Raw genomic sequence first — 16,700 nt, 5'->3', positions numbered from 1 at the left:
TACCACCACCTAACTACTACTTTACTTTCTCACTACTATCTAACTACCGTTGTTGTCACTACTACTATCACTACCATTCAACTACCAATCACCGCAATCATCATAATTTATTATTAATATTATAAATAAATTAAATATTAAAATAAAAATATAATTACATTACATTATTTATATTTTTATTTTGCAACAAAACAGAAAAATGTAATGACAATTACATTACATTATATTATAATTTTTATTTCATTATATAATTGATTATATTGCATTACATTATGCTCAACTGAACGTAACCTTAGAGATTTAGGATTGCTATTCAAATGCGTGCATAGATTTATGGATAATATTCCAGGATACTTTCATATAATATTATATTGAGCAAGCAATGGATGTGAACATAACAATCTCTCTTTTGATAGAGTAGTTGCAGATATGACTTACAATTACAAATCTAGCTGCTAGAGAATGCATCAATCTCCACTTCTCTATAGGAATCCTACTTCATAGGTACATAATGAAATTTTCATCGCTAAAGTTGCATGAACTGCTCAAACCTGTAGGCCCAAAAACATTAAAGATATTAAACATAAAACATTAAAGTCCATAGTTCTAGAGAAGTGAATGTGCCAACTTATCTAGTGATGCCTAGGCGAATCTAAAACCCAGGTTGACTATTTCTCTCACAAATACACCAGATAAGAGCGTATTGCAAAATATCAAATCAAGACCGGAGCTCTAGTGAACCTCTTAGAGATTCAAGCATCATTTATTATGGGCAAAAGGCTTATATTAGCCCTTAAAATACGAGCCAATAATTATATAAATTCTTAAAGAGTTTGCGATTCAATCAAGCTCTTCAAATTTAAAAAAAGATCAAATAAGTCATTCAAATTCTAATAAGAAGTCCTTCAAATTTTAATAATAGATCACATAAACCCTTTTATTATTTTGAAGACAAATAAAACTTTAGCTTTTAAAAATGGATAAAACGATTGAATTATAATTTGCATATAATATAAATCCAACTAAGAGAGTCCTCATCAGCAATCATGCGTATTTGATTTGCAACATCTTAGTAAGTATCCGTTACATCTTGAAGCATAATGATTAGTTATTCTTTACTGAACGATTTAATAAATTTCTTTATGAGTTCATCATCTTTGTCATAGTTGCTACAGAGAAGCTTATTGAACCATCCGGTAAAGAAGTTCCAAGATACAGTAAATATCCACCGGGATGTTACAAATCAAATACACAATATTGTTGAAGAGAACCATGTGCACTATAAGATTTTCATGCGCAATCTTTGTTAGATTTATATTAGAAGCAAAATAAAGTTCAATATTTTTTTATCTATTTTTAAAAGTTAAAGTTTTTGTTTGTCCTCAAGGTCTTATTTGATCTAATTTTAAAATTTAAAAGACTTATTTGATCTTTTTTAAAAGTTGAAAGGCTTAATTATACTCTGAAACACTTCAAAAATTTATATGACTATTTAACATAATTTTAAGCCTTAAGGGCCTAAATATGCCTTTTGCCTTTATTACACGAATAGAAACATATTGCAGGAGATAGGCCACAGTCATTCTACAAAGTTCCCCGTCAAATAACTGTCCTTAACGAAAAACTTGTGTTCTTTGGAAAAATTCAATTGCTTTGTGATTCAAAAGCAAGCAAACACCAAATCAACCAAATGACTTCACAAGACAAGTATGTAACCTTGAATAAGCTTCAAGGGCTTAATTAATATAGGGATGCATAATTAAGGATTACATTCATAGGATTGCTATTTAAATACCTTTTAAAAAGCTTATAGTTTTTGTTGCATAATATTAGGATTTCATACTTGGAGTTTTAACCAGTTTCTTACACCTTAAACACACAGCTAACAATAGTGGTTAATCGTCTTTGCTATTGCCAACTAAAAGCTTAGGACAAAGCCTATTGAATAGATTACTCTTAACAAATAGTTTTCAACATACCCTCTATATGCTTATCTAGTTTCAAAGACTGATCCTAATTTCAAGCTTAATAGATTATTCAGACATAACCTTTATTTTCTATGAATTTTTTTGTTGACAATCATTAGTGACATTGACACATTTCTAAAAAGTAGAAATCCCTTCATATTTTGTTTAGATCGACTTTCAAATGGTGAATTCATCAGAGATCTTACTTATAGCAACAAGGTTTGCATGGTTTAGGTGCTATTCTCTGGTACCATTCACGCTAGCCAACTCTTTCTCCCTCCAAATTGCATGCACTTCATCAGTTCGGAACCTCTGGGTGAAAGTTGATTCCTCTAGCGGTGTTGTTGTGCCATGAGCAAAAGCCAGGAGACCAGTATAAGCAATCATTGCTCCATTGTCAATGCAATACCTGTCATCAGTAGCATACAATGTTCCACCTCTCTCAGAGCACATAGTTTTCATCATCTCTTGCAACCGCTCATTGCATCCCACACCACCAACGATAAGAACATCTTTCTTGTCACAATGTGCCATTGCTCGTTCTGTGATCTCTACAAGCATAGCAAACACAGTTTCCTGCATCAAATCATATTTTAATTCATTGAGTAAATCCCACAATAAGATATATACACTCCTGAAGAAAAATACATACCCAGCAATTAAAGTTTATAGTTTCAGCATAAAAATTTGCTCATATTCAACACCAATTATTTGCCTCTAAGACATAAAAGATTGAAAATAATTTACCTGTAGGGAGTAGCACAAGTCTGCAGGAGTACATTCATTATTTTTAAGCTTCTCCTCAGCAGTAGCTTCAATAAAGCTCAATATTCCACTGAAAGAAACATCCATACCTTTGACAACATAAGGAAGTTCTATAAATTGTTCTCCTTTTTTAGCAAGCTGGTTAAGAAGAAAACTATCCAAGTGAACATTAAAATACTTTGCAAAATAATTCAAGTTTAGCATACATAGCAGCCACAATTATAGAGAAAAAAAAAGTTGATAAGTGTAAAAAATTAAATTAAAGTATTTAACAGCATGTTGCCAAATCCTAATAGAAAACTAGAGACTCAAAAACACCTTTGGTTCCTGCAAAAACGGCATAACATTCAGATGGAGAAGTGAAATGATTTGGAGCAACAAGGAAAACTTATAAAATGCAGAAAAACAGTAATGAAACAGGAGAAGTGCAGAACTAATAGTTCCTAAACCACGAAGACGACTTACATTCACATCAAAATTCTCTTAATGCTTTAATCACTTCATATTAAATCCATATGGTATTCACAAGTTTAGATACTATGGCAGCTTATATGGCTATAAGCATCAGAACTAATCACAGAAAAATTAATTGGTTAGAAAACTTAACATATCAACAAAAGATAGCACCAAAAAGAGTGCGAGCAAGTAATGTTTATATGCATTATACATGAAGACAAGCAAAATTTAAAAAGAGCATACAAAAAGTACTAAAATAAAAGATACCTGCTCGATATTGTATCCAGGGGCTGGATCATTAGAGAGCTGTAAAACCCTAGCAAATCGATCCAAACAATTCCCAACAGCAATATCAATAGTCTCCCCAAAGATTCGATATCGCCCTTCACTATAAGCGATAACCTGTGTATTCCCACCACTAACATACAACACAACAGGGTCATCCGCCCCAGTAACAATCCTACCCATCTCAATATGTGCAACACAGTGATTAACAGCAACAATGGGCTTCTTCCAAAGCAGTGAAAGAACCCGAATAACAATTGCAGAAACTTGCAGTGGTGCACCCATGCCAGGGCCCTTAGTGTAACAGAGACAATCAATTTCATCAGGGCTCACTTGGGCAGCTTCCAAAGCAGATTTAACCAGTGGAAGCACATGTTGCAAATGATGTTGGGCAGTTTCACGAGGTAAGAATCCTTGGCCAGGAGGGGTGATATAAGTGTGCCTGGGGTTTGATAAAATCGTCCCATCTAAGGTCACAACTCCAACCCCAATTTTATTGGCTGAACCCTCAAATCCTAAGGCTATCATTTTCTTCATCTTTCCCAAAAACACAATATCTGCAAACAAACATATACAGAAAATAAGTTAAGTTTCCAAGAAAACGTAGAGAGGAAAGAAAAGAAAATAGTAGTAAGGAATTAACACCATGCACAACTACAAGCAGAGATGAAGGTTTAAAGCTTACCCAAGATCGTCTTCAACAACACAAGACTTGAATAGCAAAGCTCGAGAAAGAATATGCACAGAAAACCGGGCTGCTCTACGGAGGGACTCCAAGTGAAGCCAGGCCTCTGTTTTCGTTCTCGTACGTGGCTGTGGCGGCGGGGAATACAAACTCGACTCCGCGAACAAAATAGCAAATCGGGTCGGGTATCAAATGCTACATTGCATAGGTTTCGTGTTCATGAATAAAACGGTGTCGCGTTGCTGGCATGAGACCGTTTTGGGAGTTGGGGGTTCTTCCAATTTTTTAGAGCTAAACAGCTTACAGGAGCTGGAAGGTCCAAGTGAATAGCGGCAGCAGCAGTCCATAATCGAGAAGAGTTGCTGTGCATGTGAAGTGGAGAATCGCCTTGCGATGCGAGGGTCGAGTCAAGGCAAGGAAGAAAGAAGAGATTCAAGCATTCAGCAGCCTTGAGCGGAGGAGGCGAGGTTGCGATTCTCCATGGCAGATGCTGCAGAGTGGCAAGACCAGAAAGGAAGGAGCAGTGAGTGAGCAGATTGAGGAACTGAGAAGATGACAGAGGAAGAGAGGCGTTAGAGATGCAGGAACTGGAATTCTCTCTCTATAATTATCACCAATTCATCAGCAATAGTACAGCTTCGTTGATGAGGTTTGAGTTTCTGCATAACCCACTTGTTTTTTGAAATTGGCTAGCTTTTCTCCTCTTTTATCTATCTGCCCCTATTCATCATATTGGGATGGCGAAAGCTTTGTTTCGTAGCCTGAGATGGGTTTCTTCACTTGTTAAGCCTGAGCCAACATCATCTATCACCTCCTTATTTCTCAGGTATCTTTCTACCTCTCGCCAAAGTTAATATATTGCCTTCCCAGCTGTTTCATAACTTCTTAATTTAAGAAAAATTTATTCTTGAATGTTGGATAATTGGGTTTTATTTATTCAGTTTTGCTCTGCCCATTGCCTAACAGGCCAAAATTTCATCCCCCAGAATCAGTTTTCTTTCCGTCCAGGCACACAATTCCACTGAATCTACCAAACCCATCCTGGACGTTTAGAAACTTGAGCCATGGTACTGTAAACCTGGTGATATCAGAAGGGAAACCCAAGTTTGAAAGGCACGAGGTTGATCCTCCAAAGAAGGAGAAATGGCAGACGAAGAAGAGGCTAAAAATGCAGAGAATGAGAGAGAAGCAGAAGAGAAAAGAGGCTAATAAGAGGGACCCACGTAGTCTGACTGTCAAGAGGAAGAAGAAGAAATTTGCTAATGCTGAAGAGAGAATTAAGTATAAGCTTGAGAGGGTGAGTGTACTTTAACTGTTTCTTCAATCTTGGTATTTGTTAGACATTGAATTGCTTATGCTGTTTTTGCTGGCTGCATTTTACCCACTATAAACGCTCTAACATGTGGGAGATTATTCAAATTCCACTAGAAAATACTGCATCCTCTCTCACATTCCTGTGGTATTCTTTTTCCACATTTTCAGGTAAACTCCATGAGTTTGTGATTGCAAGATGCACTAATTTTTAGTGCACCATGTGCCTTCAATAAAAAGCTTTGGAATTTTTCTCTTTTTGGTGATATTAGTTCTCTTTTTTTTCCATGATGATTAATGCAGCCGAATGCTGCCTGACAAATAGGCTTCTCATATTGTTTATTGTTAGAAAGCTTAAATTTTTGCTAAATTCTGAATCTTCACCTTCAAATTTAGCCTTCAATTGATCAGTAACTTCTAATATTCTTATTCCTTCTGGCTTTTGAAAGTTGAGGAACTCTATTTGTAGTCTCTCCTTTCCCTTCAGTCAGTTTTGTTACTTGTGGAGAAGGCATTCAAATTATGAAGTCAGATTTAGTGTTTCAGCGAATCCATAAAACATTTTTTTCAGGGTCAACTATAAACAATTTTTTGTGGTCAAACTGTCAAATGACTTCTCATTTGTAGAAATGCATCTTTCATTATATAAGGGGTTTAATAATTAAATCTATGAGAGGTTAATATATATATATATATATATATATATATATATATATATATATATATATATATATATATATAGCACAGATTAGAAGCCAGATGCAAGAAGAAGATTCTGAATTGACATTGAACTGTAGCAATTGAATATGAGTTACTGTCCACCCTAAAGGAGAAGAATATTTTTTTGGTATTAGTGCTACTATTATTGGGAAAGGATTTGCCTTAAGGGGTTTTTCTTGATGGGGTGGTCTTGAAAAGGATGAATGACCGGAAAAGGCAAGGACTTCCATCAAAGTTTCAATTGTGACCAATTCTTTGAAAATGTGTTATATTTTATTTATCTGTTGCAATTGTAGCCAAAATCGAAAGTTCTACTTAAGACAGTGAATGATATGAGTGTAAAAATAATAGTAATTATCAAGTGATAGAGCCATCGTTCCATCTAATGGAATTTATATAAGGCCTTAAATATCATTTTTGGTGATGAAATGTCCATTAAGATAAATATATAGTATTTATCCAATGAAATATTTCTTGATAGATAGTGAAACATATTTTTCTTTTTTATCTGATGTAGTAGATATCAAGTCCAACATGGTTTGCATCTCTACCTAATAAAGTGATATTTCAATTAAAATATATTATTTTGATGACCAAATCGCCACCAAGAACTGAAATTTTGGCTGTGGCTATAATTGTAACTATATTGTATAATTGTGGGCTATAATAATACATTTCTAAAGGATAGACTATAATTGTAAATTCAGCAAAAGTTTCTGCTTTTTAAAATTAACCCTCTTAAACTTGGATTGAATTGCAATGTGAAAACAAGAACAGTTTGTGAGGGATTTTTATCAAAAGAAAAGGTGTTAGGATATTGATAACCTTTGTGATGCGAGGTTTTTATATTACCTAAAATTCTAAACATGGCTGATGCATCTTGATTATATTGGCCACTTTGTGAGGATTTTTGCTCAAAAAGTTTTGCATAGCCCAACCTTGGCAGAATGGATGCTAAGTGCTTCCTCACTACTTTTCTTCATGTAATCTTAGTGTTTCCCTTCCTATCTTATCTTCTACCATTCAATGCACTTTGCCCTTCATACTGAAGCATTTGCTAGCCTACAATGCATGTCTAGCCCATCTCAATCTCATTTTTTTCAACTTTTCCTTACTAGGTGCCACTTCCACCTCTGTACAAATGTGTTCATTCCTTGTATGATCTATTCTTTATTTTCATACAGCCATCTTATCATCCTTATTTTTGCCACACTGATTTTGTGTACATGTTGCTTCTTCACTGCTCAACACTTGGTACCAAACATCATAGATTCATAGATAGTCAATGTTACATAACAGCCTGCCAACTAAGTGAAACAGAGGAATAAGGAGAGAAAGAGAGAGAAACAGGTGAGAAAACAGATAGATTGGATGAGAAAAGAAATAGATTGGATGAGAAGAGAAAAGAATATTCAAAGATGAGAGAAAAGTATTCTTGTTTATTGATTCTTGGAATAGCCTATTCTAATACAAATATACTCTATTTATACACTCCTGAATATCAGAACTACTTTGACTTTCTCCTAAAAAGCTATAGCATCTTTACAACTACTCAACTATCACATGCCACCCTCACTATTTTACTCCTTCCACAAACAATTACAAACATTATTCTCCTTACTAGTATTCATTACATTCCCTACTCCTTCAAATCATTCTTGTCCTCATGAATGAATAAGGGAGGGTGCAACACTGAAATTATTGATTGTGCGCAACAAACCAGCACCAAAATGTCAATCCGTTTCCTCTGTCATAGTAATCTTTCTTTCTTTGTCTTCTCCATCTTTCAAATACATCTTGTTTAAGAATTACAGATGCAATGTTCTTCAAAATTAATTTCTTCTTCTTCAGCCTTCTTGATATCTCCCATTTATCCTCTATGGACATTAAGAACTCACAATAGTAAAACTCACAATCATGGTTCTCTTGAATTAGTAAACTCCATCCATTCCCAATGCTCCCAGAAATTTCAAGTTTTTGGACTCTAGATTGCGTAGCTTCCAACACTTCTTCCATTCCTAACTGAGGCAAAATCATCCTTTGTTTTATTGAGCAAAGGAATTCCACTTCATATTCAACTCCTATTCTTCCCATTGAATAGTCTAGTTGCCTCATATGCACTTTACTGGAGGCTTTAGTAATGTTGTCATTCTCAAAACCCTGAGTATTCTCATCATTTGCACCATTAACATCATTCTCAAAACTCTGCTGAATGGAATCTTCAAGAATTTGAAATTTTTGCTCCTCCTTTTGAATCGACTTCTTCACATCTCCATCTCCATGAATCTTATCATCAAGAAGGACAATCTCCTTCTTAGCAGCACTCTCCTTGGTCTTTCCCAATTCGTTGTCATCACCCCAATAAACTTCAGTTCCATGATTGTTGTCTTCTATATCTTCATCATTCTCCTCCCCAAAAACCTCATTTATACTAGACATATGAGAAAGAAAATCCTGCTCCAGATGTTGTAATGTTTCCTCTCCTTGTACAAGACACAATTCCAATGCATCTTCATTGGTAAAGGCTGCAACATTTTCTATTTTCTTTCCATTTTCCACAAAACCCCCTGGAATTTGGGATCTCAGCTCCAAATCTTGAAATTGACTTTTGGATTGTGCCTCTTGAAACAATTTTTCCCTCCTTTCTATTTGCTCTTCTAACAACTTATCTAATTTTTTCCATTTTTGATACAACAACTCCTCTAAGCGTTCTGTTACTCTTCTTTCAAAAATTTCTAGCATTCCCTTAAGATCCTTTTGTTCCCAAGATTGTACTCTCATGGTTTGATGCTCTGATTGTATTTTACTTCCAAGAAAATTTGAGAAAGAAAATTTCAGGAAAATAGTAAAAGAAAATCAGATCTGAGCAGAGATAAGGAATTGATACTGTAATTGGAAGAAAATCACAGAGAAAGGAAGAAGAAAAATTGTGAAAAGAAGAATAGAGAAGAAATTACAGAAATAGAAAGAAAATATTTTGTAGAGAAGGAAGAAAGATTGAGAGAAAAGAAAGATTTTTTTTTTTTTTTTTCAGATGTTTCTTGAATTTGACAAAACAGGTCTTGATTTTGAAACCCTAACAGGGAAGAAATTGAAAATAGGGAAATTGAGAAGAATTTGATAGAGGGGAAAAGAGAATAAGGCAGCTCGCAAGAGAGAAGAACAAGGGAGAGGAAGAAAATTGTCAAGAATTTCAAGAAACAAGTTTCTTGAAATGCTGGAAATAAGAAATTAAGGAAGGGAATAGAAGAAAGAATCAGAAAGTGACAGAAGAAGAAAGAATTTGATTCAAGAATTTCAAGAAAGAACGAAAAAGAAAAAAAAAAAAAGAAATTGAGGTAAGAAAGGGAAGAAATTTCAGGAAGAGAGGAAGAAGAAAAGAAGGAATAGAGGGAAAGAAGAGAGAAAGAAAGGAGCAGAGAAAAACCTGGAATTCTGGAAGTTTGCAAGACTCCCATGAATCTGCCCAGAGTTGTGACTCCAACAGAAAATATTGGAAACAAACCCAACTCAGATCAAGGCTCTGATACCAAATTGTTACATAACAGCCTGCCAACTAAGTGAAACAGAGGAATAAGGAGAGAAAGAGAGAGAAACAGGTGAGAAAACAGATAGATTGGATGAGAAAAGAAATAGATTGGATGAGAAGAGAAAAGAATATTCAAAGATGAGAGAAAAGTATTCTTGTTTATTGATTCTTGGAATAGCCTATTCTAATACAAATATACTCTATTTATACACTCCTGAATACTGTAACTACTTTGACTTTCTCCTAAAAAGCTATAGCATCTTTACAACTACTCAACTATCACATGCCACCCTCACTATTTTACTCCTTCCACAAACAATTACAAACATTATTCTCCTTACTAGTATTCATTACAGTCAAATCATGGTCGTATATAGTTTTCTCTTCAACTTAGCAAGTATTTTTCGAACGCATAGGATTCCTGTTGCATTTTACCTCTTCACCTATCCTGCTTTAAGCATATGGTTGACATTCTCCTAAATTTCCCATCTCTCTGTATGGTAGAGCCTAGATATCTGAAATGTGTGCTTTGCGATCTAAGCTAGCCCACTTACAATCTCTACCCCTTCTATTGCTAAAGTTGCAATGTATGTATGACGTATTTTGTTTTAGTTCTACTTAACTTGAAACCCTTAGAGTCTAGGATGCTCTTCCATAACTCTTAACTATACATTAAGTCTAATATGGACTTTTTCTATTGATTTTGAGTTGCTGTTCTTGCTTTAGCTTTGCTTCTGGTTCAAGATCTTATCTTTGATTCCATTAGATCCCATCGTAAGATTTCTTCCTTTTCAATTTACACTTTAATTTCTCTTGTCTTATTTAGGCACTAAGTTGACATTTTATTTTGGCTCAAAAATCTCAAGGGTGATGGATTCTTGTTGCCTCTAAATGTTACTGAAAAAAATAATAATAATTCAGAATTTTGTTTTTGATAAAGAACTTGAAGGTTAAACCAGAAAATTTTTTCTCATAAAGATTGGTCTTTAAAGCTTGTTTGGTACATTTTCCTATTCCACTTTCTCCTAATTGATTTGGAATTTATAGTTCTTGCACCTAGAAGGTCTATTGGGTAATTCTTTTTATTGTTTTGAATTTTTTAAGATCTATTTTTGTTCTTTTGCAGAAAACTGTGAGAACAGTAATAATAAAGGGGATTGAGTTAATACATGTAAAGGAAAAGAATTGAAGAGTTACTATAAATATTTTTAAAAAATTATATTGTGGTATATTACCCCTTAGGCACTGAGGTTTACCAAAATTATTAGTCAGGACAATATATTTTGAAAATACTAATCAGATGATATGCCAATTCATCTTTTGAGTTGCTAACAAAAGTTACCTATTTTTGCCTAAAATTGTTATTATTTAACTAAAATATGGGGTGGTTAGTAATTTCTGGAAAATTTGGTCCTAACTTTTAGTTCTGGGTGTCTCAACAACTAAATGTAATTCACTCTTTATTAGTTTCTGTTTGTGATGAGACCAAAAGAAAAAAAAAATTAGGGGTGATTTTTTTTTCTTTCACTCGGCCAACTGAAAGTTTTTACTGAAGTTTCATTAGTATTAGATATACTCTTCATTACCTTTTCTTAAATTACAGGCCAAAATCAAGGAAGCCTTACTGATTGAAAGACTTAAACGATATGAAGTTCCTAAAGTTCAGGGTCCTGAGGTCAAACCATGTGATCTGACAGGTGAAGAAAGATTTTTTATGAAAAAGATGGCCCAAAAAAAATCCAACTACGTGCCAATTGGTAGAAGAGGGGTATTTGGAGGTGTCATTCTTAATATGCATATGCATTGGAAGAAGCATGAAACTGTAAAGGTTATTTGCAAGAATTGCAAACCTGGCCAAGTACAGGAATATGGTCAGGAAATTGCCAGGTTGAGTGGTGGGATCCCCATACAATTTGTTGGAGATGACACCATTATATTTTATCGAGGGAAGAACTATGTGCAGCCAGAAGTCATGTCACCAATAGATACATTGTCCAAAAAAAGGGTGCGTATTCTGTCTTCCAACATTATCAAATAAGACTTCCTGTTTTCAATTATTGATGATGTTCAAGTCATTTGCATTTTAGGATGAAAATATTACAAAACTGTGGCTTGTTTAAATTTGGAAGTGTCCTCATGCAAATATCTGTTTTCATTATCATTACTGTTGTCATGCAAGTGGTTACATGAATATTTCTAGCATCAGTTAGGTTAATCCAATCCCGTCATTACACTTTATTTCAAAGCTAGAGGTTTTGGTGCTTTGTTCTTTTTGAAGTTTGTATTCTCTAGATTATCACCTCTGTGTTGGTCTATTTTCCCATTAGGGCTAGATTACTAGGTTTCAGTTGTTAATATGTTAGCATAGTTATTAAAGGTGCAGAGTGAATAAGGAATGAGGGGGATCCTAGAGCTCGGGTGCAAGGGCATGCTTCATTGAGGTGTGAGGTTCAAAAGAAATAAAATTTATTAGAAATTTCAAAAATAAGCATCAGGCATTCATAAGACAAATTATCTATTGTTAATACTTCCATTCACAAGACAACTAAGCATTACGATACATGTGGGATCTCCCATGTAATGATTGCTATTAGAATTACTAGAATTCATATCCTATCCCAAGACAGAGGACTAAGAAACAATAGAGGAAGACAAAAAATATGAGCATTCATATTTGAGGCAAAATGAATGCTAGTTCCCACCTCTTTATGTGTGAGAGAAAACAATATCCTTTTTTTTTTTATAATTCAATTGGAAAAAATAAGGGGTAAAAAAAGAAACAAGTAAACTAAAGGGAAAGAAGACAGTGTACAAGAGAGAGAGAGAGAGAGAGAGAGAGAGAGAGGGAGCAATTGGTTTAAGGAAACTATGAAAAAATAGAGGATAATGAAGAGAGAGAAAGGCACGTGCCTTAATTCTCGCATCCTAACTATAATTAATGTGCTAGACCTAGCACTTATTGAGCCATGAGCCTAGCACCCTTCTAGGCTCCAACAACTATTTATATTAGTTTGTTCATGAATACATTCACATCAATCCAAATTGTGTTTTGTTTTGCTTTATGGGATTGCTCTTGGTGTAAGTAGTAGAGAGAATGGTTGAGTTGAACCAACTTTGTATCCAATCAGCATCAAATGATGAGTACAGTAATGGAGGTTTCCTAAGTCAATGTTAGCCTAGTTTAAGGAACTCAATGGGGTGGTTAATGTATTTGATTCTTGTTGAAACCTAGGAATGATTGTTGCTTGTTGCAAGTCAAAAATTCACGAGTAGGATCTCGCCATGTGTGATGCTCCGGGCAAGAAGGAAGGCCAAAGACATAGTGGAGGGTCCTCCCTATCATGGGATCTACGATGATTAAGTTAGTAACTAAATATAAATAACAAAGACTTAATATAAAATCAGAAATAAATACAATGTGAGGAAGATAGAAAAAAAGGGCCTGATCCCTTTAGAGTGGCATGTAGCCCATCTTAGTGGATGGGCGAAAACAAAGGGACCTCCGATGGTCCAAGGATGCTTGAACTCTTGCACGATGAGCAAAGGGTTATCGCTGGAGGGGTATTTAGCATAGTTCCTCCGATGGCTAAGTTAGTATTTGACTAAGTAACAAGGGACTCTCTTGTGCTCTATGGTACAAACTGTGTGTTGAAATCGCCGGCCCAAAAGTGTGGATCAATAAACAGGTAAGCCTTCATGCTAAATTAGGCTTTCCCCATTAAAATGGCCTAAGTCATTTTGATTTGGTTTGCCAACACTCATATGTCCTTTAATTTTTACATGATGACTTTACATACCTTTTTAGGCTATTTGAAGAAGTATTTATACCTATTTGGAAGCATGTTGATTGAGCCAACTGGTGTCCTTTGGTTGATGGAGTACGTAATAATGGAGATGTTGAGTGGTTAGTGTGTTCTGGCTTACTAGGTACCTCTAGGGTGTCCAAGTGATTTGTGTCGGACTTTGTGTTTAAGATATCTTCTTGTAGACATTTGGTGCATGCTTCATTTATTGCAGAGTGCTTTATGTCATGTCAATGATCAGCATACTGCCAATCTCCTACTTTGGTATGGGTCTGTCTTTGTGGTTCGATCACTTTTTAGATACCAACTTGAGGTAGGCTGTGATAAGCTCTGTGTTTGGTTTGTCTTGATTGGGCCGATATCCTTTGAGGACGCAAGAATCGGAGTCAAGAATGTCAATTCAGATCTGGAGTGTCATAGTAGTGAACACCAAATCAGGTCGAGTCTTTCCCGTCCTTTGTTGTGGAACTCTCAAGTCAGACGTCATTGTCCTGTGAGGGTGCTGGTGGTGTCACTTGTCATCATCTTGTAAGGCGCATATTTTTACCCTGTACCACTGCTTTTATTTTTCTAGCATTTCTGTAGGCAATCCAGTGTCCATAAATTGCTTGGGCTGCCTAATCATAGAGATTGTTTTATCCAAGTTATAACTGGTTTTTGAATTTCAGCCTTGGCCCTTATCCTTTGTCTGATTAAATTATTTGGCTACACAAACTAGTTCTTCAAGGTGAAACCATCTAATTCAATACATGTTGATACTGAGTTTGAGTATAACCAGCATCAGATTTCTTAACAGCTGCTGTTGCATCAGTTTTAGCAATCTAGGATACACATCGTTGTTGGTTTCAACATAGATTCTTTCTTCTTATTCTGGATCACACTATGCATAATTAGGCGTACATTATTGTCCTTTTCTATGTGCAAGCACTTAATGAATGAAGGATAAGGATACAGCCTTACCAGGGAACCAAAAGTGGATTCATCACTTTTGCATTCCGCACTTATTCATTATCTTGTGATGAGAAAATTAAGAAGAATTTGCAGACATAATTCAGTACTCAACTCAAATAAGCTTGATCCCAATTTAGTTGAGGTAGGCTGTAGGGATGTTTGTCCTCCATTCCATCTGGTTGACAGTAATATCTGTGGAAAGGTGTGGAGTTACTTTATCCTTTTTCACTGCTTCATCCTACATCATCATAGGTTAGCCCATCATTTTCTTCTCTACCCACAACTTCAATATGCTTGACCTTCTGAATAACCAATCCCAGGTATTAAATTTTGAGAAGGGCATAAGTTGTGAAATTAGGCTTTCAGCAAACACTAAATTGTGTTTGGTTATCCAAAGGTGAAAACTGATTAGGACCAATCTTGTTCATTACCGAAGGTTACGTGCATAAATAGATTTATGCCCTTCTCAAATATGTATGCCGACTATACTTCTAATAAATTCTGTTTTGAGCATTATAATACAAGAGTGGAAGTCTGTCATTGTTTACTTACCAACTGAAGTAGGTTTAATAGTTGTTGACAAGATAAATATGCCTGATTTGCTGGCTTTATGGGTGGTATTTGAGAGAACTTTCAGCTTCTAAGATGAAATCAAAGAACAGTAATGTAGTATCCCAGGTTATAATACCCAAAAAAATTCAAATTCAACCAAAAACCAAAATGCCTATACAGGCTTCCTCCTTGTGTAGAGAAATAATATAAAAAATTATTGAGGGGACAATATATTCTCTTTAAGTATGAAACTTCTCTGCAGCTAAGTGGTCAACTCTTCCTTTTCTTCACAGGCACTGGAAAAATCCAAGTACGAGCTGTCGCTGGAGTCTGTGAGGCATTTCATAACCGTTGCGGAAAAGGAGTTAGAGCTTTACTACAGGCACATTGCACTTTATGGTGATCCAAATAATAGGAATCCCCTTTCCATCTTAGACAGTCCAACAAATTATTCAAAGGAATCTCAGAAACTGAAAAATGCAAGCGATGGTTTGTCCTGTGATGGAGTTTCTCCGGGTGTTTCAGAGACACAAGTTGATTCCAGTGATAAAGAATTATCAATGTCAGAAATTGAAGATGACTACCTATCGACAAGTGAATCCGATTCTTTAGGTAGCACAACTGATTGGGATTATAAAGAAAGAGAAGAAGACATCTCCTTGATTACAGAAATGAGATCCTCCACAAGGTTAGGTGCTGGGTTGCAGTTTGAGAATAAATTTGACACTGAAAATGAAGATTATTTAAGAGAAATGAATTGTGGGTATGAATCTTTCTAATAAATAAAATCATTGCTCCTTTTTAACTTCCATTAGAAGAGATTATCATTGCCTGATTCGTCTGCCCTATTCTTTTGCATGTGTGTTCTTATTATGCCTGAGTATATCATACTGTTCATTGATGCTTCCTTCCTTGAGAGCTTGAAAAATCTCAAGATGAATTAATAATTTGAAATCAAGGGTAGATTTTATTACATTTAGAGTCTATTTGATATTGTTGTTGTGATTGTTGTTGAAAAAAATACTTTTTAAAAATATATTATCTAGAGACTATTAAAAAAATAATTTAAATTAAATTTGATAAGTTTTAATTAGTAGAATACTAAAATAATAAAATAATTTTTTAAAATTACTTTTTCTAATGGTATTTAAAATATTACTTATTTTTTAAAAGCAATTTTGGTTTCAAATCATAATACCAAATAGACACTTATATTATATTTGGGAGAAAATTTTAGAGGTCAAATATAAATTTTTTGAAGTAATAGATAAATGGGTATCTTATGAATGTGGAAAAGAAGAGAGTTAGAACTTGAGTTTTCAAGATTGAACATATAGGCAGTTACCATGGAGTTATGTTCTTTTTTCAATTCATTAAATCTGCAACCTTATATTTTATTCCTACCTTATCTTATTTTATAGAACTTTCATACATTCCATTCAAAAATACAATTAGATGATTTATTAAGTGGAGTTGAGCATGATCTATTTGAAAGAAAGAGATTTAGGCAAGGCTTGGTTGGGTAGGTTGGAATAAGCTTATCACATAAAACAATTAGTAAAAAAAAAATTACTGTTTTTTTTTTATTGCAAATTCTAGGTATCATATCATTGTCTCTGTATAAAGATTTTTCTAATGTTTATCAACCAAAATTATCACTCTTTTTGATATCTCTG

The 16,700-nt window shown here is 34.6% G+C and overlaps 2 protein-coding genes across 2 annotated transcripts; one reads left to right on the top strand and one right to left on the bottom strand.

The window, feature by feature from the left end:
* Positions 1-330: 330 nt before the first annotated feature.
* On the bottom strand, positions 331-4,010 carry LOC110644312 (uncharacterized). Its single transcript, XM_021797018.2, has 4 exons — positions 3,456-4,010; positions 2,715-2,870; positions 2,174-2,543; positions 331-551 (listed from the first exon to the last, which is right to left on the bottom strand). Exons 1-3 carry the CDS (start codon positions 4,008-4,010, stop codon positions 2,205-2,207), a joined length of 1,050 nt encoding a protein of 349 aa, XP_021652710.1. The 3' UTR covers positions 331-551; positions 2,174-2,204.
* An 835-nt stretch (positions 4,011-4,845) lies between these two features.
* On the top strand, positions 4,846-15,835 carry LOC110644311 (uncharacterized CRM domain-containing protein At3g25440, chloroplastic). The gene is made up of 4 exons (XM_021797016.2): positions 4,846-4,984; positions 5,125-5,455; positions 11,322-11,723; positions 15,318-15,835. The coding sequence occupies exons 1-4, from the start codon at positions 4,896-4,898 to the stop codon at positions 15,801-15,803; spliced, it is 1,308 nt and encodes a 435-aa protein (XP_021652708.2). The 5' UTR covers positions 4,846-4,895; the 3' UTR covers positions 15,804-15,835.
* Positions 15,836-16,700: the final 865 nt, after the last annotated feature.

This window comes from Hevea brasiliensis, chromosome 1 (genome assembly GCF_030052815.1).
Source record: "Hevea brasiliensis isolate MT/VB/25A 57/8 chromosome 1, ASM3005281v1, whole genome shotgun sequence".
In the NCBI taxonomy this organism is placed as follows: domain Eukaryota; kingdom Viridiplantae; phylum Streptophyta; class Magnoliopsida; order Malpighiales; family Euphorbiaceae; genus Hevea; species Hevea brasiliensis.
This window is presented reverse-complemented; position numbering and strand designations above follow the sequence as displayed.